Source organism: Anolis carolinensis, unplaced genomic scaffold, assembly GCF_035594765.1.
Source record: "Anolis carolinensis isolate JA03-04 unplaced genomic scaffold, rAnoCar3.1.pri scaffold_11, whole genome shotgun sequence".
Classification (NCBI taxonomy): domain Eukaryota; kingdom Metazoa; phylum Chordata; class Lepidosauria; order Squamata; family Dactyloidae; genus Anolis; species Anolis carolinensis.
The window spans coordinates 16,171,421-16,194,995 of record NW_026943822.1 but is presented as its reverse complement, the minus strand read 5'-3'; the positions used below and the strand labels follow the sequence as shown (position 1 = coordinate 16,194,995).

Genomic DNA, 23,575 nt, shown 5'->3' with positions numbered 1-23,575 from the left:
CTTCAAATGTTTTAATCTTCTTAGGGCAAGAGCAACAGTGACGCACAAAGAGCAAACACTGTTTGTCAGAACAACAACAACATTTCCAGATTTCTCCGCTCAGCTCATTAACTGAAGCTTAATGATTAAAGGCAATGCAACATGTTAGCTTTCAGGATGGCAAGTACAGTTTTATAGTATAACGTGGTCAAGCAGAAGTGTCCTAACTCCTCCTTATCTATGGAGAAGGATAGTTTAGGTGCCGGGATTCAAGTTCATTGTACAGGTACCGTATATACTCGAAGATAAGCCGAGTTTTTCAGCCCTTATTTATGAGCTGAAAAAGCCTCCCCCGGCTTATATTTGGGTCAAAGTCAAGCCAGCAGCCGGAGCCTGGAGGCCGCAGTATGTTTTCTTTTCCAAAACCTCCCTTCTTCGCTTCTCCTCTCAGGCTGGTTATCTTATTTTTTGAGAGAGAGAGAGACAGAGACAAGAAGCGAACGTTTTCAAAAGCGAAAGGAGAATGTGAGAGAAACCCTTGCAAGCCAGATTGCATGGGTAGAAGGGGGAGGAAAAAAGATATTCTTGCAAATTTGCACGATTCATTACTATTACTTTATTATGACACAGCAAACAAGATAGATATGCTGGATTTCATATCACAAAATCACAAGTCGAACACTTCCCAAGTGTCTAGGACTGTGTGATGTAATTTCGGATGATGCGCGCAGATCCCAGTAGGGTGGCAGATCGTAATGTTGTCAATGTCTATTGTTTCCAAATGCCGGCTGAGATCTTTTGGGACGGCACCCAGTGTGCCAATCACCACCAGGACCACCTGCACTGGTTTCTGCCAGAGTCTTTGAAGGTCAATCTTGAGGTCCTGATAGCTGCTGAGTTTTTCCTGTTGTTTTTCGTCAATGCGACTGTCACCTGGGATGGCAACATCAATGATCCAAACCTTTTTCTTTTCCACAACTGTGATGTCTGGTGTGTTGTGTTCCAGAACTTTGTCAGCCTGGATTTGGAAGTCCCACAGTATCTTTGTATGCTCATTTTCCAATACTTTTGCAGGTTTGCGATTCCCACCAGTTCTTTACTGCTGGGAGGTGGTACTTGAGGCATAAGTTCCAATGGATCATATGGGCCACGTAGTTGTGCCTCTGTTTGTAGTCTGTCTGTGCGATTTTCTTACCGCAGCTGAGGATATGATCAATGGTTTCGTCGGTTTCCTTGCACAGTCTGCATTTTGGGTCATCAGCTGATTTTTTGATCTTGGCCTGAATTGCCTTTGTCCTGATGGCTTGCTCCTGGGCTGCAAGGATCAGGCCTTCTGTCTCCTTCTTCAGGGTCCCATTCGTGAGCCAGAGCCAGGTCTATTATTATTATTATTATTATTATTATTATTATTATTATTAATATTACTACTACTACTACTACTACTACTATTGCAAGAACGTTTGAGTCCAAACGGAGGAAAGGAGGGAAAAGAGAGCAACAGAAGGTATTTCTTTTTATTCCTAAGGAAACAAAAATGAGGTGGGCTTTTTTGGGAGGGGGAGAGAAGTTTTAAAAAGCCCTTTCTGACTACTTTTAGAGTTTGAAAAAGGGAGAAAGAAAAGAGGTGGGAAAGGGCAGGAGAAAAGAGGACAAAGTTGTTTTTAGGGGGACTTTGTTTTGAGAGGATTTGCAAAGGTTTCAGGGGGAAATACACATGTGAAATTAGTATATATAATGATAGATCTATATCTAGCTCTGCATTATGTAGGCATTATATGTTTGCCTGTTACTATGTTGGAAGCTGGCCTGAGTCCCCAGGGGAGATAGATAGGGCAGGGTACAAATGAAGCTGTTGTTGATCATGATGATTATTATTATAAAGTTATTGTTGCTTTTTCACTTATAGAGTTAGTTTACTGTTTTTCTTTGAAATACAGTAAATATTCAAAACATTTAACCCACTGATGCTTCAATTAATATAATTTTATTGGTATCTAATTTTATTTTTGAAATTTACCAGTAGCTGCTGCATTTCCCACCCTCGGCTTATACTCGAGTCAATAAAATACTGGTTATGTTTATGTTGGTTAAAATTGATCATCACTTTAAATATTGTATTGTTAGATTGCTGTGAGTAGATCAATAGGTACCACTCCAGCAGGAAGGTAACAGTGCTCCATGCAGTTATGCCGGCCACATGACCTAGGAGGTGTCTACAGACAACGCCGGCTCTTCAGCTTAGAAATGGAGATGAGCACCAACTTCTGGAGTCAGACATGACTGGACTTAATGTCAGGGAAAAACCTTTACTTAGGTTGCTGTGAGTTTTCCGGGCTGTATGGCCATGTTCCAGAAGCATCCTCTCCTGACATGTCACCCACATCTATGGCAGGCATCCTCAGAGGTTGTGAGGTTTTGTTAGAAACTAGGCAAGTGAAGTTTATATATCTGTGGAATGTCCAGGGTGAGAGAAAGAACCCACCTGTTTGAGACAATTGATTAGCATTGAATAGCCTTGAGCTGCAAAGTCTGGCTTCTTCCTGCCTGGAGAAGTCCTTTGTTGGGAAGTGTTAAGATAAATGGAGAAAATGTGTGTAAAGCTGGTGTTTCACCAATAAGCGATGCTGTCTTCCATTACGGATTTGTTCCAGGGCACATCTTGCCATGCAGCCTGTTTCCTGGGCAGCACCCAGAACTGGGTGGCATTGCTCCAAGATTTGTCAGTGTGACTCTAGGAGTGTCGAGAGTTGAGGAAAAATGGATCATAAGACCTTCCATATGATGTCCTTTGTGTAAATCTGGGAACTCACAGGGCATCTCTCATACACAAATTCAACACAAGGCTCTGTGGGGCCCCAGTGTGAAGTAGTCAGTTCAAATTAGCAGTGTTTCGACCTGTCAAGACAGTTAATCAAAAGTCAGCCTACGGAGGAGTAACTTGCACTTTGTCCTAGAAACCCAGCGAAAGCATGGAACTTGGCAAACCGTCAAGCCGAGCTCTGTCCCGCAGGAATGATCTAAAGCAGAGAAGATTTTGACAGTCGGTCTAGCGCTGAAAACAAAAAAAGGCAGCTTTCACCTGGAGGATTTCCACTCTGATCCTACAAAGGGCAGCTGGGGTTGGGCTGGAGCTAAATGGAGCCGTCGAAATATGAATTGCAAATTATTTTAATTGAAAACCTTGATTAGGTTGAAGATGGTGGCTGCTTTTCCTTCCCAGCTGGAACGGAGTAGTGGTTTGGGGTTTTCCGTCATTTTTTTGTTCTTTCCTGAAATCACAAGAGATGTCTTGTCCTCAAAGTGTGTCTAATCAAGCGGTGAGTATTTGCACCATTAAAAGTCGCCCTCTCCATTTATAAGCATTCTGTCGGCTTGTAGCGGGGAACTGCGGAAAAAGTTAAAAGCTTGCAAATAACTGAAGCCAATTAAGATCAAAGCGGTGATATTCAGTAGTCGGATTTAGTTATAAAGCCTTTTTTTAAAAAAACTACTTCGAAACAGATCAAGAGGTGTTAATACACAGTGCTTTATTGTTGTTCTTTAAAGTCTGAGCAATATGTTAAAGCAACAGATTGGTTATTTGGTCTTTATTGTGCATCCCTTTGGAATTGTTGGTCTTAAGAAATCCTGTATCTCCTCCTTCTGTGAAATTTAGGAGCCAATTAAAATGTTCACTTATATGCAAGACGTAACAGTTGTTGGTTGAGACGTCTGCTGGAAATAATATAATAATCCATTGGATTGTATCAACATGAGAGTGTGGTAAAGATGGCAATGTTTATTGAAGAAAAACTCACCAGTTAGGAGAATTTGCAGCAGGTTGCTTTTGCCGAGTTCACTGAGTACAAGCCATTTTTCTACTTTGAACTCAGTTTGCAGCAGTTAATTAAACTGGAGATAAATTGGGACGTTTTCAATGCAATTGAAAATGTGGGATGACACAGGACTATCGTCCTGGCTGAACTTGGACAATTAGAAGGCATGTTATTGATAGTACAGTAGAGTCCCACTTATCCAAGCTAAACGGGCCGGCAGAAGCTTGGATAAGCGAATATGTTGGATAATAAGGAGGGATTAAGGAAAAGCCTATTAAGCATCAAATTAGGTTATGATCTTACAAATGAAGCACCAAAACATCATGTTTTACAACAAATTTGACAGAAAAAGTAGTTCAATACGCAGTAATGTTATGTTGTAATTACTGTATTTACGAATTTAGCACCAAAATATCATGATATATTGAAAACATTGACTACAAAAATGGCTTGGATAATCCAGAAACGTGGATAAGCGAGGCTTGGATAAGTGAGACTCTACTGTAATTGTAATAGTAATTGATGTCTTGGTTTTAATAATTATCATCTTATGTTGTTTTATAACTACGTTATTATATTGTGTTTTAAATGTATGGATTGTTTTTTTATGTAAGCTACGCCGAGTCCTTTCGGAGAATTGGGATGGGGTAGAAGAATAAAGTTATTTATTTATTTATTTATTTCTGATATTTCTACCCCACCCTTCTCCCCAATTATGTTATTATAACATATTATTTTATTATGGCACAGCAAACAAGAAAGATATGCTGGATTTCGTATCACAAAATTACAAGTCGAACACTTCCCAAGTGTCTAGGACTGTGTGATGTATTTTCGGATGATGCGCTCAGATCCCAGTAGGGTGGCCTTTTGCAGTTGGCAGATCGTGATTTTGTCAACGTCTCAGGGCGGATCACATTATGTACATATAGGGCAAACATTCAATGCCCATAAACACATTGAACCAAGACAGAGACAACAGACAGACAGACGCAGAGGCAATTTAACCTTCTCCTGAGGGGATGTTCGATTCTGGCCACAGGGGGGAGCAGCTGCTTCATCATCCACTCTGATGGCACTTCCTCACTTCCTCGTTCCAACGTTGTAAATTAGTTAAACTTCCCTCCCCACTTTTTTTATAAGTGGTACCTTATCTCCTACTTGATAGATGCAACTATCTTTCGGGTTGCTAGGTCAGCAACGAGCAGGGGCTATATTTTATTTTTAATTGACGTGTGCTCATCCCGCCACGGGCTGGCCTCGAACTCATGACCTCATGGTCAGAGTGATTTATTGCAGCAGCTGTTTACCAGCCTGCGCCATAAGCACATTTACATTGAAGAAGACGAGAATAATGATTTGATCAGAGTGGGACAGTCTTATCTTAAATTTGAGCCTTATGTAAATACAGTAGAGTCTCACTTATCCAACATAAACGGGCCGGCAGAACGTTGGATAAGCGAATATGTTGGATACTAAGGAGGAATTAAGGAAAAGCCTATTAAACATAAAATTAGATTATGATTTTTACAAATTAAGCATAAAAACATCATGTTATACAACAAATTTGACAGAAAAAGTAGTTCAATACGCAGTAATGCTATGTAGTAATTACTGTATTTACGAATTTAGCACCAAAATATCACGATGTATTGAAAACATTGACTACAAAAATGCGTTAGATAATCCAGAACGTTGGATAAGCGAATGTTGGATAAGTGAGACTCTACTGTACATCGTGATATTTTGGTGCTAAATTCGTAAATACAGTAATTACTACATAGCATTACTGCGTATTGAACTACTTTTTCTGCCAATTTTGTTGTGTAACATGATGTTTTGGTGCTTAATTTGTAAAATCATAACCTAATTTGATGTTTAATAGGCTTTTTCTTAATCCCTCCTTATTATCCTACATATTCGCTTATCCAATGTTCTGCCGGCCCGTTTATGTTGGATAAGCGAGACTCTACTGTATTCAAAAACATTTAACCTACTGATGCCTCAATTAATGTAATTTTATTGGTATCTATTTTTATTTCTGAAATTTACCACCCTCGGCTTATATTGGAGTCAATGTTTTCCAAGTTTTTTTTGTGGTAAAATTAGGTGCCTCGGCTTATATTCGGGTCGACTTATACTCGGGTATATGCGGTATTTAGTACCTGAGGTATGCTAGGTTTTGTTTGCAAACCAAACAAAGGCTCTTATGCGTGATTTCCCTCTCTCTCCATCCACCCACCTCTTTTTGGAAGCCACTCTTGTTATTTCTTCACACAGGTCATGCCTGGGTCTATTTACAAGGGAGAGGCAGTGACTGGAGGAAGGAGGGTGGACATTTTTGTGGGTGACTTTTGCCACTCCTTGCACAGAGCTGTTGAGTTTTGTTAGAAATTACCAAGCGCTTCACCTCACCTTCCCCGAGAGCCAACCAAATATTCAAGTCCCTGCAGAATAACAAAAGAGCAATTGTTTTGGACTCAACCCTTATGAAAGCGTCTAACCTGTTGTGACCTGTGTCTGAGGTTGATTATAGTCAGCCCTCCAAAATAGGGTTACAAGACCCCCCACATGAAAGAACACCTCTATAGCTATCTCTAGATCCTCTAGCATGACTCTACGGTCAACATGCTGGAAGGTGACCACTGAATTGCATTGGATGACAAAGGAAAGAATTTAATCAAATCATGAATAATCAAATTGCAGATATTAAACCTGCAAATGTGAAGGACTAACTGTACACTGAAAACTCATTGCTTGTGTCTATGTTGTTGTGGTTGTTGTTGAGGTTGATATTTGACTTCCAGAACCCAAACAAGTGATTTATTTCTGTCATTGACTTTCATTGAATGCACAGGCTTCCATTTCATATAATAATAATAATAATAATAATAATAATAATAATAATAATAATAATAATATGCAGCCCAGGAGGAAGCCATCATAACAAATGCAATTAAGGCCAAGATCGAAAAATCAGCTGATGACCCAAAATGCAAGGACTGTGCAAGGAAACTGACAAAACCATTGATCATATCCTCAGCTGCTGTAAGAAAATTGCACAGACAGACTTCAAACAGAGGCACAACTATGTGGCCCAAATGATTCATTGGAACTTATGCCTCAAGTACCACCTCCCTGCAGTAAAGAACTGGTGGGATCACAAACCTGCAAAAGTCTTGGAAAATGAGTACGCAAAGATACTGTGGGACTTCCGAATCCAGACTGACAAAGTTCTGGAACACAACACACCAGACATCACAGTTGTGGAAAAGAAAAAGGTTTGGATCATTGATGTTGCCATCCCAGGTGACAGTCGCATTGACGAAAAACAACAGGAAAAACTCAGCCGCTATCAGGACCTCAAGATTGAATTTCAAAGACTCTGGCAGAAACCAGTACAGGTGGTCCCGGTGGTGATGGGCACACTGGGTGCCGTGCCAAAAGATCTCAGCCAGCATTCGGAAACAATAGACATTGACAAAATCACAATCTGCCAACTGCAGAAGGCCACTTGACTGGGATCTGCACGCATCATCCGAAAATACATCACACAGTCCTAGACACTTGGGAAGTGTTCGACTTGTGATTTTGTGATATGAAATCCAGCATATCTATCTTGTTTGCTTGTCATAATAAAATAATAATAATAATAATAACAACTTTATTTTTATACCCCGCCCCATCTCCCCAAAGGGACTCGGAGCGGCTTACATGGGGCCTAGCCCGACACAACCAGCAATAAAACAATGAACAAGTATCCAACAATAAAACATCAGTATCAATAAAACAGTCATAAAAATCACATACAGCATAAAATGTTAAAAGCGGGAGACTAGAAACACGGAGCTGGGCCAAAGTGCAGAATATTTCAAAATGGGAGAGGTAGTTTCACAGCTAAAGTAGTCAATAAATTGCACGGTAATAATGGCAAAAAAATCCTATTATTGAGTGGGCAGATAGTTCGAACCTAGAATAATTAATCATCGAAGGCCTTTTGGAAGAGCCAGGTTTTTAGGTTTTTACCTTAGGATGGGCAAATAGTTCAGTTAAGTTGAGTTCACATTTTAATATGTAGTTACAGTAGAGTCTAATTATCCAAGCTAAACGGGCCGGCAGAACCTTGGATAAGTAAATATGTTGGATAATAAGGAGGGATTAAGGAAAGTCTATTAAACATCAAATTAGGTTATGATTTTAAAAATTAAGCACCAAAACATCATGTTATACAACAAAAAGACAGAAAAAGTAGTTCAATACGCAGTAATGTTATGTTGTAATTATTGTATTTACGAATTTAGCACCAAAATATCACGATATATTCAAAACATTGACTACAAAAATGCATTGGATAATCCAGAACCTTGGATAAGCGAGTCTTGGATAAGTGAGACTCTACTGTATGTAAAGTTAGGTAAAGACATTAAGTCTAGTTGTGTCCGACTCTGGGGGTTGGTGCTCATCCCCATTTCTAATCCCAAGAGCCGGCATTGTCTGTAGACACCTCCAAAGTCATGTGGCCGGCATGACTGCATGGAGCGCCGTTACCTTCTTGCTGGAGCGGTACCTATTGATTTCAAACTGCTAGGTTGGCCGAAGCTGGAGCTAACAGCGGGAGTTCACTCCGCTCCCCAGATTCGAACCACCGACCTTTCGGTCAACAAGTTCAGCAGCTCAGTGGTTTAATCCGCTGCGCCAACAAGGGCTCTGGGTAAAGTTACCCATCCAAAATCAAACCAAGAAGGGGGTGATGCTTCAATATTCACATTTTCTAAGTGACTATGTGCCGTTCTTTAACCACATATGAAAAGGAGAAAGGATGCACAAACATGTGTAGATTGATAAACTGCATATAGAGTTTGTTATATTTGTAGGGAAATGCTTGCAAGAATATATTTGCTAGGTAGAACTAAATGCAAGGATTACTAGAAGTGTGGACTGAGATGTGTATGGCATTTCAAGCAAAGTGTCTTTGCTTAATTAAAACCGAAACAGCAAGAAAGATTTCAGGCTGGCAAAATGTGAAACTAAGAAAACCCAGATCTGAGAGATTTGCTATACAAGTCTATCGCACCATCCTACTTTGCTCCTAACCGTATGCAAAAGTTGTAATGCCCTACATGGTGTATAAGACTAGTGTGAAACTTTGAAGGTCATTTTGCAAAGGCTCGGTGGTGCCACACCTCAAGCATTATTTCACAAAGGTTCAGGGACATTTTTCAACACTGTCTACTTTGTAAAAATGTGGCAGGATAAAAAGTCAAGTATAAAAAGGGTAGTATTTGAAGTTTCACACATTTTAAAAGTGCTGTGTTTCAGAATCTGGTTTTAAAGGAGAATCTCTCAATTCATTTGTGGATTGGGCTAGACCCCCTTAGGCTTAGGTTACACGTCCCTGCCTCTAGCTTTTTTGGGCTCTTCCAGCACTGAGCCAAGGCAATAGTTTCTTCTGTGCTAAGCTACCACCATGCCTATGAATATGCACATGTAAAATAACTTAACTTCCTCTTAAAAGGTAAGCCCAGAAGGCCTCCATGCTAGCAAGCTTTGTGGAAGGAAATGATTTGCACTTCAGGTAGAAGCCAGAAGACGTCCAGCTCCCCTTAGATGTTAGGACAACCTTGGACACTTGCAGTTAAGGTTTATGTTTCTTTGGGAGGCTTTATTAAGCAAGTATCTTAAGGTAAAGGTAAAGGTTTCCCCTGACATTAAGTCCAGTCGTGTCCGACTCTGGGGGTTGGTGCTCATCTCCATTTCTAAGCCGAAGAGCCGGCGTTGTCCGTAGACACCTCCAAGGTCATGTGGCCGGCATGACTGCATGGAGCGCCGTTACTTTCCCGCCGGAGCGGTACCTATTATCTACTCATATTTGCATCTTTTCGAACTGCTAGGTTGGCAGAAGCTGGAGCTTACAGCGGGCGCTCACTCCGCTTCCCGGATTTGAACCCGGGACCTTTCGGTCTGCAAGTTCAGCAGCTCAGCGCTTTAACACACTGCGCCACCAGGGGCTCCAAGTATCTTAGTGTGGCAGTATTCTCTACACTCAAAACAGACATGATTCTTGAGATTGGGAAACTGGCAGTCATTGAAATTGGTTTAGAAGGCGATGGAAGTGGTGAAGTGGATTGCTGGAGATCACTAGCCCATGGTCACAGGACTGGCCCCTTTCCCAGATCTTAAAACATTGTTTCCCAACCTGGGGTCTATGTTCCACCAGTGGTCCACAAGAACTAAAATATGGTCCGCAGCCTCGTTGTTACTACACCGTTGCAATGAGAGCAACTGGTCTCGCGTAACCCTCTTGTATTACCTTTTTTCGTGTCAGGAGCGACTTGAGAAACTGCAAGTCACTTCTGGTGTGAGAGAATTGGCCGTCTGCAAGGACGTTGCCCAGGGGATGCCCAGATGTTTTGATGTTTTGATCATTCTTATGGGAGGCTTCTCTTATGTCCCCGCATGGAGCTGGAGCTGATAGAGGGAGCTCATCCGCACTCTCCCCAGGTGGGATTCGAATCTGGCAGCTTTCAGATCAGCAACCCAACCTTCAAGTCACAAGGCTTTAATTCACTATGCCACCGGGGGCTCTTGTAGTGCCAAGGCAACGGGAAAGTCAGGAGGGGAGGGGCTGACTATCCACGAAAAGTGTGACAACAAACCTCCTGACTGCTGCTTCTCCTCTTCCCTTCCGTGCCCTGAGCAGATCCGTTCCATGTGGCACCACATCGGCTATTATTATTACTGATAATAACACAGCCCAACCAAAACATAATTTCTGTCTTGGTGTCTTCATTTTTAGGCCTGTCCCTGGGGTTATTTGGGGTGCTGATTCAGAAAATAGCATTGGATAGACCACATCAGTTATTACTGTTACTGATAATAACACAGCCCAACCAAAAATAATTTTATACCTCACAACCTCTGAGGATGCCTGCCATAGATGTGGGCGAAACGTCAAGAGACAATACTTCTGGAACATGGCCATACAGGCCAGAAAACACACAACAACCCTGTGATTCCGGCCATGAAAGCCTTCGACAACACAAAAATATATTTTTCTTGGTGTCTTCATTTTTAGGCCTGTTCCAGGGATTATTTGGGGCGCTGATTCAGAAAATTGCATTGGATAGACCACATCAGCTCTAAATTATTAAATATGGTCTTCTGTGGGTAAGCAGATGGTGACTACGGGATGGCATATGTTCTGTATCAGAAACTAGAGCTGAGGTGGTCTATCCAATGCAATTTTCTGAATCAACACCCCAAATAACCAAGCTGAATCTAAAGTTGACCAAAGCTGATTCATGACCCTTTTGGTTTTAATGCTGGAGAGTGGTCCCTAGTCAAGTGGTCCCTGGTCAAAAAAAGGCCGGGAACCACTGTCTTATAAAAAGAGGGAAGAATGTCATGGTGAGAACAGTGTTTTAAAAGATGTGCGTGTGTGTTTTTTTCTCATTTGTGAGATCTGGCATTTCACATTTGAATGGGTGTGGATGATTCAAAGCATGCGCCAGTCAGAGATGGAGGACACAGTGAAACCTCTCATTTTCTTTCTTATCAAAAGGTAGACCCAATAAATTTTAATTGCCAGTTTGGGCAGACCAGAGCCAACCGACTGAATGACACCAGCACACACTCTGTGCCAGGGGTCCTCAAACTTTTTAAGCCGAGGGCCGGTCCACAATCCTTCTGACTGTTGAGGGGCCGGATTATCATTTGAAAAAAAATACAAACAAATTCCAATGCACACTGCATATGTCTTATTTGTAGTGCAAAAACAACAACAACAACAACAACAAGAACAATGAAAGAACAATACAATATTTAAAAATAAAAACAATTTTAACCAACATACATTTATCAGGATTTCAATGGGAAGTGTGGTCCTGCTTCTGGCCAATGAGATAGTCAAGTTAATTAGGGTTGTTGTTGTTGTTGTTGTTGTTGTTGTTGTTGTGTGCCTTCAAGTCATTTCAGACTTTGGGTGAGCCTAAGTCTAAAATTTATTTATTATTTATTTACTGCATTTATTTTCTACATTTGTATCACACCCTTCTCACCCCAAAGGGGACTCAGAGTGCCTTACAAATTATATGTACATACAATATATTATATTATTAGCATAGCACAATATTAGCATTATATATTACTATATTGAACTATACCACTATACTGTAATATTATTAGTAATATTATCTATATATATAAAAGAGTGATGGCATCACGGCGACCCACAAAACAACAAAACTACAGGCCCCCCAACCGTGAAATTTGACAACACAACCCATCATCCACGCCTCTAGGTTGATACAACAAAAAGAAAAGAAAAATAAAGTCCGAATTAGAGAGAGAGGAATAATTGCTTTTATCCAATTGCTGCCAGTTAGAAGGCTAAGCTCCTCCAACTTGGTCTCCTAGCAACCCAATAAAAAATAATTAAAAACACTAAAAATTTGATACAATAAAATACTATAATAACAGAAAATAACTAAAAATAATACAAGAAAATAATAAAGTATAATAAAAATATAACTTACAATAAAATTAATTTAAAAAATGCAAATAACGTCAAATAAAAATTACACAACAATTTTTAACCAATACCACCACCACTTTGCCACAGCAACACATGGCCGGGCACAGCTAGTATGTAATATAGAATATATAATTAATATTATTATATGGTATTATTATTAGGTTATATTGCATTACATCATAATATTATTATCAATATTATATGTATATACAATATATTATATTATAAAACTGAGGGTGGGGGCCAGGTAAATGACCTTGGAGGGCCGCATCCGGCCCCCGGGCCTTAGTTTGGGGACCCCTGCTCTGTGCAATTGCACATGATGCAATTGCACATTGTGTTCAATGGTATTACCTTGGAAAAGGACAGCTCTGAAACATCTCTAAGACATGTTCCCTAGGATATTGCAAGGCATCATTCTTGGGGCACAAGTTTTGGCCCAGAGATCTCAGGACATAGTGGAGAGAAAAAAGGAAGAGGAGACCAAGTTTCTGAAAAATCAGTTGAGTCTGAACCGAAATGGGACACTGGTTGATTTATTAAGAGCAAAGGTTGGTGTGCCGTAATTGTGGCACGATAGTAAATGAATAAGGAAATAAGAAATCGAGATTGATTGGCAGTCATCACAGCAGCCCTGTAGCTAGGTGGATGATTCACTCTTGTTATCTGTAGCTTTCCCTTTTGGTTGACCCAATATTTTTGGGACTCTGCTGTGAAAAAATTGATAATTTCCAAGGAAGAGTGAGGTTTATTTCCTTTATGACAAGCTGTTCCTTTTTTATTACTCTAAGCTAAGTATTGCTGTGGTTCTGATGTCCATATTCAGATTTAGCAGACCTAATTGCAATGATCAAAACATGTTTACCAAAACAGTCCTGCTATATACAGTGGAAATGCTCCAACATAAGTAGCTTGTTAATTTTTTTAACTCCAGTGGCATATAAGGGAATACGGAGAGCTAGACATGCGTGGAACCCACCGTTACTTTCCTTGCCCTGAGCAGCACATTTCTGGGGATAAACCATCTGTTCAGATTTCGGTTGTATTCGTGTGACATCCATTATTTTAATATCATTACTTGCTTGCTTCAGGTAAATGTGCTGGTCTCATGTATGTTTCACTGATATTTGGAAGCAGCGCCATTAGCGTTATGGCCTTTGAAATCTTTTGTTACTTCCTTCAGTTGAAAATCCCTGGCTATGGGTGTGTATGTGCATATGGTTAGTGAAATGATACAGAAGGTTTGCGAAAGAGAAAAAGATGGTGTGAAAGAGAAAGGGAGGGAGAAAAAACATTGCAACATGGCAGACGGCTTGGTAGGAAAATGGCAAATGAGAATTTGGATCTGGTCAAAATGCATTGTGCTCATTCATGTACGTTCACATATGCAAATGGTATGTGCCATCCAGAACGTGGGAGTCATGCTTTGGAAATGATAAATATGCAATGCATGTTGAGTATCCTTTATCTGGAAATCTGAAATACTCCAAAATCTGAAATTGTCCTCGTGGTTACCTGAAGAGCCCCACCTTTGCTTTCTGATGGTTCTACTATTGTTTCCAGCTTATAATTATTAAAATAATAATAATAATAATAATAATAACAACAACAACAACAACAACAACAACAACAACAACAACAGCTGGCACAACAAAACATTGCATGGAAAGTTCCTTGACAAAATTGAAGGAAAAACTGATAAGGAGAAGACCTGGCTATGGCTCACAAATGGGACCCTGAAGAAGGAGACAGAAGGCCTGATCCTTGCAGCCCAGGAGCAAGACATCAGGACAAAGGCAATTCAGGCCAAGATCGAAAAATCAGCTGATGACCCAAAATGCAGACTCTGCAAGGAAACTGACGAAACAATTGATCATATCCTCAGCTGCTGTAAGAAAATCGCACAGACAGACTACAAACAGAGGCACAACTATGTGGCCCAAATGATTCATTGGAACTTATGCCTCAAGTACCACCTGCCAGCAGTAAAGAACTGGTGGGATCACAAACCTGCAAAAGTATTGGAGAATGAGCACGCAAAGATACTGTGGGACTTCCGAATCCAGACTGACAAAGTTCTGGAACACAACACACCAGACATCACAGTTGTGGAAAAGAAAAAGGTTTAGATCATTGATGTTGCCATCCCAGGTGACAGTCGCATTGACGAAAAACAACAGGAAAAACTCAGCCGCTATCAGGACCTCAAGATTGAACTTCAAAGACTCTGGCAGAAACCAGTGCAGGTGGTCCCAGTGGTGATGGGCACATTAGGTGCCGTGCCAAAAGATCTCAGCCGGCATTTGGAAACAATAGACATTGACAAAATTACGATCTGCCAACTGCAAAAGGCCACCCTACTGGGATCTGCGTGCATCATCCGAAAATACATCACACAGTCCTAGACACTTGGGAAGTGTTCGACTTGTGATTTTGTGATATGAAATCCAGCATATCTATCTTGTTTGCTGTGTCACAATAAAATAATAACTACTACTACTACTACTACTTTATTTTTATACCCCGCCTCCATCTCCCCGAGGGAACTCGGGGCGGCTTACATGGGGTCGAGCTCAGATAAATACAATAACAGCATAAAACACATCAAATAACAAAATACTATGTATAAGGCACATATAAAACATAAGTGTATAAATGTGGGCCCCATCTCCCAAATATATCATTGTGGAAATATTTGGAAATACAGGCATACCAAAATCTGAAGCTCTTCCTGTCCCCGCTGGTTTGCTTTTAATTACTCTGATTTTATCTGCTTGGATTTTAATGTATTGTCCATTATTTTATTTTGTGTATCGTTGGAATGTTTTAAATTTTTGTCAAATATGTTGTGTTGTTGTTTCGGGCTTATCCCTGTTGTGAGCCGCCCCGGGTCCCTTCGGGGAGATGGGGCGGGATATAAAAATAAAGTTTATTTATTTATTATTATTTATTCTTGCCCAAACATTGGGATACGGGGTACTCAACCTATATTAGATCCTGATTTTGTGTATTCTCTAAGCATCTCACTAACAATGCTACGCTGATCTTGGAAGACAATGCTGTACAGCCAAAGACAAGTAGTCAACACAGATAGGCTTGATAAAGTATCAGGTAGAACAAGATAAACATTGTTGATCCTGGCATAAGAGAGGCCCATATGCCGCTGTTCCTTTGATGGGTGTTTCCTGTTTTCAAGATCCTAGAAGGCATGTCTGCACAGTACTAATTTGGGAATCCATCATGTTTGCACCATGCACTGGATCCCTTCACACTTTATGCACCTGGGCTTCTCAAGTCTTGGCTTCTCAAATATCACTGCTATCAAACGATCTAAAAAGTGTGAAAGGTTGCTTAATCCTTTTGTAAAGATAATGGGAGGAAATTTTTGTTGTTGCGTGCCTTCAGGTCTCCTATCACGAGGTTTTCTTGGCAAGGTTTTCCAGCGGTGGTTTGCCTTTGTCTCCTTCTGAGGCTGAACGAATATGACTTTGAACCTACCATGGTTGAGTAGGGATTCAACTTAAACCACTGCACCATGCTGACTCTTGATGGTACTGTATGATAGCAGAAAAGAGGGTGGTTGTTCTGTCACGCGCTGGGCCTGTAACTGATTGTCTATTATATAGGACGTACACTTTACGCCCAGCGGGAAGCCAGGGTGCCTAAAGAAAGGTTGTTGAGGAATTTCCCTGAAAAGATGGCCTTTGAGTCTTTAAAGAAATAACAAAGTCTTTATTGACGAACAAATAATAAATCTTCAAGGAGTCTTGTCCCCACGGGACAGGCGATTGGCTTTGAATAACTGTGAAAACCCTCTTATAACCTCTCCCAGGCTGTCTATTATCTGGGCTTAGCTGATCTGGGACCCACTGCCGACTCCAAATGCGTCTGGGTGTCGAGTGGACCTACCAGCCAAGGCTTGCAGATGTTTCTATGCTGTTGTTCTGTATCCCCGGACGGCCTATATCCCTGGTGTTCTTGAAATATGAAGCTTTTTACAGGACGAGCTAGTCTACGTCCTATAGCTGACCTTCCTAAGTGAGACTAACTTAAAAATGGCTCCTTCCCTCCCAGAGCCCTGAACAAGGGGCGGAACCAAACTTAATGGTGATTGACAGGTGGCCTGTCCTATGATTGCAAACATTTGCAGCAAGAAAATAAAGTTGAAGTTTCTGGTACAGCTGTACCAGCACAGTGGTACTGTTGATTAGCTCAGGCTAGCATTGTTTTTATTTCCACAAAAGCATATAATGCAGCACAAAACTAGCCCAGAATACAATCTATCCTGGGTTAAATTGCATTACCCTGTGTGCGTTGTCTGGACACACCAGTCTAATCCAATTCTCACGCTGCATTATATGCTAGTATAAATGCAACCGATATCTGTGCTGACATACTAGTGCAGATGGTTGTGATTGTTGGTCTCTGCCAATGCATCATTGTTAATATCACTGCTCAATTTTCACATCTTCGATTATCCCAAATTAAGAGATCTAGTGTAGGCAGTTGATCATCCTATTATTTATTTATTTATTTATTTATTTATTTACAGCATTTATATTCCGCCCTTTTCACCCCGAAGGGGACTCAGGGCGGATCACATTACACATATAGGCAAACATTCAATGCCTTTTAACATAGAACAAAGACAAACAAACATAGGCTCCGAGCAGGCCTCGAACTCATGACCTCCTGGTCAGAGTGATTCATTGCAGTTAATTGCAGCTGGCTTGCTCTCCCGCCTGCGCCACAGCTCGGGCCTAAATAAAACTGTGCTGGTGCAGAACCAGATATTTCCGTATATAATTGCCGATTCTGCTACACCTACAAAGACCAACTGTGTTGCTTGATGTACTAGTAATAAATACAAATACAATTTTAACATTGAGCTGGCTTAATAAAGGTACAGGACTTAGTTTGCTGTGAGTTTTCTGGACTGTATGGCCATGTTCCAGAAGCATTCTTTCCTGACGTTTCACCCACATCTATGGCAGGCATCCACAAAACATCAGAAGAGAATGCTTCTGGAACATGGCCATACAGCCCAGAAAACTCATAGTAACCCAGTGATCCTGGCCATGAAAGCCTTCAACGACATACAGAACATAGGGCTGTTGTGTGTTTTCCAGGCTGTATGGCCGTGTTCCAGAAGCATTCTCTCCTGACGTTTCACCCACATCTATGGCAGGCATCCACGAAACATCAGAAGAGAATGCTTCTGGAGCATGGCCATACAGCCTGGAAAACTCACAGCAACGCAGTGATTCCAGCCATGAAAGCCTTCAACATACAGAACATAGGGTTGTTGTGTGTTTTCCAGGCAGTATGGTCGTGTTCCAGAAGTATTTTCTCCTGACGTTTCACCCACATCTATGGCAGGCATCCTCAGAGGTTGTGAGGTTTATAGAGAACATAGTTACCTTTCAACTGTGACCTAACACGTTAGCAAATTATAACCCACTCTGTTAATTCACTCCCTTATATTTTGTTTAAGTAAGTCAGTGTATTGACTTTTCTTTATTTTTGGTAGAAAAATACAATTGAAAATACCATAAAACCTGAAAAAAGTTGTTAAAATGCCCCTCTAAAAACCATTTTTAAAAGTGATTAGGAAATATAATTTGGTACGCAAAATGGGCAACATAATTCCTGGTCAATATGGAACCTTAGACAGGTAACTTTTTTATTACTGCCACAAACCAAAAGTAACATATAATACAACTAGCTGTGCCCGGCCACGCGTTGTTGAGGCAAAGTGGTGGTGGTATTGGTTAAAAATTGTTGTGTAATTTTTATTTGACGTTACAGTAGAGTCTCACTTATCCAACGTTCTGGATTATCCAACGCATTTTTGTAGTCAATGTTTTCAATACATCGTGATATTTTGGTGCTAAATTCATAAATACAGTAATTACTACATAGCATTAATGTGTAATGAACTACTTTTTCTGTCAAATTTGTTGTATAACATTATGTTTTGGTGCTTAATTTGTAAAATCACAACCTAATTCGATGTTTAATAGGCTTTTTCTTAATCTCTCCTTATTATGCAAAATATTCGCTTATCCAACGTTCTGCTGGCCCGTTTATGTTGGATAAGTGAGACTCTACTGTATTTGTATTTTTTAATTAATGTTATTGTAAGTTATCTTTTTATTTATTATATTTTATTATTTTCTTGTATTATTTTTAATTATTTTCTGTTATTATAGTATTTTATTGTATTATTTTTTTGTGTTTTTAATTATTTTTTAGTGTTTATTATTATTTTTATTGGGTTGCTAGGAGACCAAGTTGGAGGAGCTTAGCCTTCTAACTGGCAGCAATTGGATAAAAGCAATTATTCCTCTCCCTCTAATTAGGACTTTATTTTTTTTTGTATATTTTTTTATTGGTGTGTATAATAAAGAAATAACAACGAAAGAGTGAGAACAATAATTTTGACAGAAAGTGAAGAAAAAAAAGAGAGAAAGAGAAAGAAAGAAAGAAAGAAAGAAAAAAATATGTGTATTAAAAAAAATTGAATTTTTTTTTTAAAAAAAACTTCCATCTTCGCCTTTGCGATTTCCAGTCTATATAATTAAGTGAGGGTAATACAATAAAAACTATATTGAATTAACCTCTTTATCTGAAGTAAAGAACGAACCCTACCAAAAGGGAGGGATATTGTCCTTATTTGTTAGCTTAGTCATTACTTCTTTACCTTGTAAGAAAAAGAAGTTAAAGGTTAAACGATGAAGAAGAAGAAGGATGAATCATTTCTGTGTCGCTTGTTGTAAGTGTATAGCAAGGTAAAGAAGTAATGACTAAGCTAATTAGGACTTTATTTTTCTTTTCTTTTTGTTGTATCAACCTAGTGCCGTGGATGATGGGTTGTGTTGTCAAATTTCGAGGTTGGGGGGCCTGTAGTTTTGTTGTTTTGTGGGTCGCCGTGATGCCATCACTCATTTATATATAAAGATATTTCCAAGCTTGAAGTTAGTCCCGTAATAAGGTTTTAAAAATACAGTCTCCTGTATAACTACTACTATTTGCATCCAGTTCGAGGGTGACTGAGCCTGTTACTTAATGGATCAAGTAACCTAATCTGGATAGAATCTGTGGATTTATTCCTGTTCACTTCTCCTTTCTCAAACAGTAATGAACAGATTTCCCTTCCTCCATCTTAAATGACAGGAGAGGGTTTGCAGACTTAATCTGGCCAGATCAGACTTTTCATCTCCAGCACAGGGCGAGATCTTTCTTTTTTGCAGTTACAGGCACTTTCCGTGACAGAATAGGAGAGCAAGAGGTGAGTGTTATTTAAAAGAGATTACGAGGAATAATAAAAGGGAGGTGGAATCTCACCTTCATGCTCCCATGAAATTTTTGTCTTTGCTGCAAGGTTTTATCTCACCCTTTCAGTCAGGAGGTCTTTAATGAGGCTTTGTCGGGAGGCGTCCGCCGAGGTCGGGCCTTGACCACCGGCAAGCTGCGAGGCAAATGGTTTTTCTGAGTAATTCACTTACGGATTTAGCATCTCAGACAGCCCTGCTTTACAAAGATGGCTGTTTTGATGAAATTTCAAGGTGTTCTCGCTGCGATAGCATCTCAAAAACTTCTGTGGAATCTTTTGCCTCATGCAGGGTCACTGTGTCTGGTGGACCAAATCAAAAGTCTATCTACTCCGTCTTTCTGTTCAAGCAGTGCCAAAACAGATGCCTATGGATAGAGCGGGTCCTGCCATTAACTCCTGTGAGGTGGTCGGCTAGATATTCGAGATGATAAATTTGCAACTGTTCTGCCCTGACAGAGCCATGGTTGCTCTTGATAACTGCTAAAAACTCTACAGGGACGGAAATTGCTTGTTTCAGGGATGGTTTCTTGCCTTGCATTGCCTGGTCTATACTGAAGCTTGGCTCCAGCATTATCACAATTCACCCATCCATTCCTTGCTTTCATCAAAACCCTGTGGGGATTTGTAAAAGGCACAGGCAAGAGGCCACTACAGCTAGAAATGCAATCCAATGATATGAACTATACAACAGCAATTAAACCAAAATATAATCCATGTGTTACCAACACACATACATTCTCTAGCCACTCATATGTATTCCCTGTAGGTCCACTCCGTCATTGATAATGATACACTGAATTGATATACTCAAAGAACGAAATTGACTACTCCAGGTTTTCCATACCTGCATAACCACCACCTGAAGAAGACTACACAGTCGAAACCGGTCGTGTATGGTGTCTAACCTTGGACTTGTTTAGATTGGATTAAAATGATTCACTTACTTGGACATTAAATTTGGACTCACAATTAGAGATTTATACAGTCCTCCATGAGGAACATGAACTCTGGTGGGCATTGGACTCACAAACTCTGAATATACAGTTTTACTTTCTCTGAATATAGAGTTTTCTTTCTATGAATGTATGTGTGTTGGTAACACATGGATTATACTTTGGTTTAATTGCTGTTGTATAGTTCATATCATTGGATTGCATTTCTAGCTGTAGTGGCCTGTGCATTTCAGGGAATCCTTTCTTTGTATGATTTGTAAAAGGCACCATAATGTAATGGGTTGAGTGGAAAGACATGTGTCAGCAGCTGATTGGCTAAGCATACCAGGAGCCTACATTCTGATTGGCTACTGCCTCTGGCTTGCTGCTGAGAGAAGCGTTTTGAACAGGCATTTTACCTCAGAGAGCAAAGAGGTAACAGCTAGGGCAGGGGTCCTCAAACCTTTTAAGTGGAGGGCCAATTCACAGTCCCTCAGACTGTTCAGGGGCCAGACTATGATGAAATAGTCCAAAATTAGGATTGTTGTTGTTGTGTGCCTTCAAGTCGTTTCAGACTTAGGTCAACTCTAAGTCTAAAGTTTAGGACAGGGGCCAGGTCAATGACCTTGGAGGGCCTTAGTTTGGGGACCCCTCATCTAGACAAACTCATAAGACCATAGGTAAGCAAAGAAACCTCCAAAGACCATCTAGACAATCTCATAAGACCATAGGTAAGCAAAGAGACCTCCAAAGACCATCTAGACCAGGGGTCCCCAAACTTTTTAAACAGGGGGCCAGTTCATGATCCTTCGGACCGTTGGAGGGCCGGACTATAGTTGGCCATCGAGCAATAAATAACAACAACAACAACAACAACAACAATAAAAAAGAGGGTTGGAAGAGACCCTTTGGGCCATTTAGTCCAATCCCCTTCTGCTTTTATGTACCGAAAGCACAAGCAAAGCATCCCTGACAGATGGCCACCCAGCCTCAATGTTAATAATAATAATAATAATAAGAAGAAGAAGAAGAAGAAGAATAAAGAGGGTTGGAAGAGACCCTTTGGGCCATTGAGTCCAATCCCCTTCTGCCTTTGTGCACCGAAAGCACAAGCAAAGCATCCCTGACAGATGGCCACCTCAATGTTAATAATAATAATAATAATAATAATAATAATAATAATAATAATAATAAAGAGGGTTGGAAGAGACCCCTTGGGCCAACCTTCTGCCTTTGTGCACCAAAAGTACAAGCAAAGCACCCCTGACAGATGGCCACCCAGCCTCAATGTCAATAATAATAATAATAATAATAATAATAATAATAATAATAATAAGGGTTGTAAGAGAAGAAGAGACCCCTTGGGTCATTTATCCCAACCCCCTTCTGCCCTTGTGCCGTGGGGGCCGGATAAATGGCTTTGATGGGCCGCATCCGGCCCCCGGGCCTTAGTTTGGGGACCCCTGATCTAGACGGTCTCATCGGTAAGGAAAGGGAACCTCAAAGGCCATTTAGATAATCTCATCAGGCCATCAGAAGACCATAGATAAGGAAAGGGACCCTCAAAGACAATCTCGATGGTTTCATAAGACCATGGGTAAGGAAAGGGACCCTCAAAGGCTATCTAAATGGTCTCATAAGACCATTGGTAAGGAAAGTGATCTCCAAAAGCCATCTTGATGGTCTCATAAGGCCGTAGCTAAGCAAAGACCATCTAGACGATCTCATAGATAAGCAGAGGTAATGTTGGACAGTCTGTGCCTATGGGAATTCTAAAAGCATGCTGTGAAAGCAAGAGCCCCCAATTGTTCATGTTGATCAGTAAGTATACAGCATACAAGAACAAGTGTTGTAGGCCATGCATTCTTTACCTAAGAAAATCCTATAAAATTTGTAGCATCACCATAATGGCAGGAGGTTGGACTGGGTGGCTCTTCCAACTATGATTTTATAAGTTGACAGGTTAGTTAGTTGGGTATCTACTACGCTTATTGACCTGGCTTGTCTAAGATTTCCTGTTGAATTTGACTAGGTTGGGATTTTAACGGAGCTAGAGAAAATTGCATTTTTTTGGACAGCTCCTAGAACCTCTTAATTGTGTGATGGCAAAAATGTAGTCCAAGTAAGACTTGGCTTAAGTTCTGGATTTGAGGTTTTCCCAGGTCACAACTTCACTTCTCTGGCACCATGTTCTCCAGATCTTGTGAAATTGTCCATCTCGAAATTTCCATACCATTCTTAGACCCTGGAGATGTTTTTTTTGGAAAGAACAATAATTTTAATGTCTGTCTCCAAAGGTTTTCCGTGTCAGAATATCCCGGGTAGTACTTGAGTTAAGCTGTTTAGTGGTTTTGTTTTTTTCTTTGCTTGTTCAGGTTTAGTCATTCTGGTTTGTTTACATTTATTCATTAGCAATTTAATGCGAGATGCTTCATCACTGGAGGCTGTCAGGGCGAGGAACAACAGAGGGAAAATGCCAGGCATCATTAGTGCCTATTAGCCAGCGCCGCTCATCAATCTTGGCAAAGAAGGGCAGGCCATCAGTTCTGGACTGGTGGACCTGAGCGGCAAAAACATCATTAACAGCGAGGAATGCCTCTTGGTGGGTCATTTCTTAGTGGCAAAATACTCCCTTGCACTCTTCCTTCCCAGGCAGTACTTCCATCTGGGCCAACGCCAGCATGACCTCACACCAGAGGGAATGGGGTGAGCTCAACCTTGCAATGGGAGCCAAATCCAGAACCTTATCCTGCGGTGACTTGCATATTGGCCTTAATCTAGGGCAAACTGGAGTTGCAAATGGTTTCAAACAGGATACAAATATGTCCACATTTTGACAAGTTGTGGGTCGGGTTTCTAAAAGTGGAGGGGGAGCCAAGATGGTTCTGTGAATGGATAAACAGGAGGTGGCCTTCTATGAGTGTCTCTCATGATTCCAAACATGTTCTACCTACAAAAGGCTTTGTCAGGGTCAGGATGG

At 40.6% G+C, this 23,575-nt stretch overlaps 1 protein-coding gene across 13 annotated transcripts in view; it reads left to right on the top strand.

Annotated features, from left to right (window-relative positions):
• sema6d (semaphorin 6D) overlaps window positions 1-23,575 on the top strand; it is a 580,684-nt gene that overhangs the window by 437,418 nt on the left and 119,691 nt on the right. For 2 of the 13 annotated variants that reach the window (XM_062963602.1, XM_062963609.1), the window contains exon 1: window positions 862-3,296. The exons of 4 other annotated variants lie outside the window; for them this stretch is intronic. In XM_062963602.1, the coding sequence (XP_062819672.1) occupies window positions 3,264-3,296 (33 nt within the window). In that variant the 5' untranslated portion in view covers window positions 862-3,263. Of the gene's footprint in view, window positions 1-855; window positions 3,297-23,575 lie in introns of those variants that run through there. 7 more of the 13 variants (XM_062963600.1, XM_062963598.1, XM_062963611.1 and 4 more) reach the window with 5 other exon arrangements.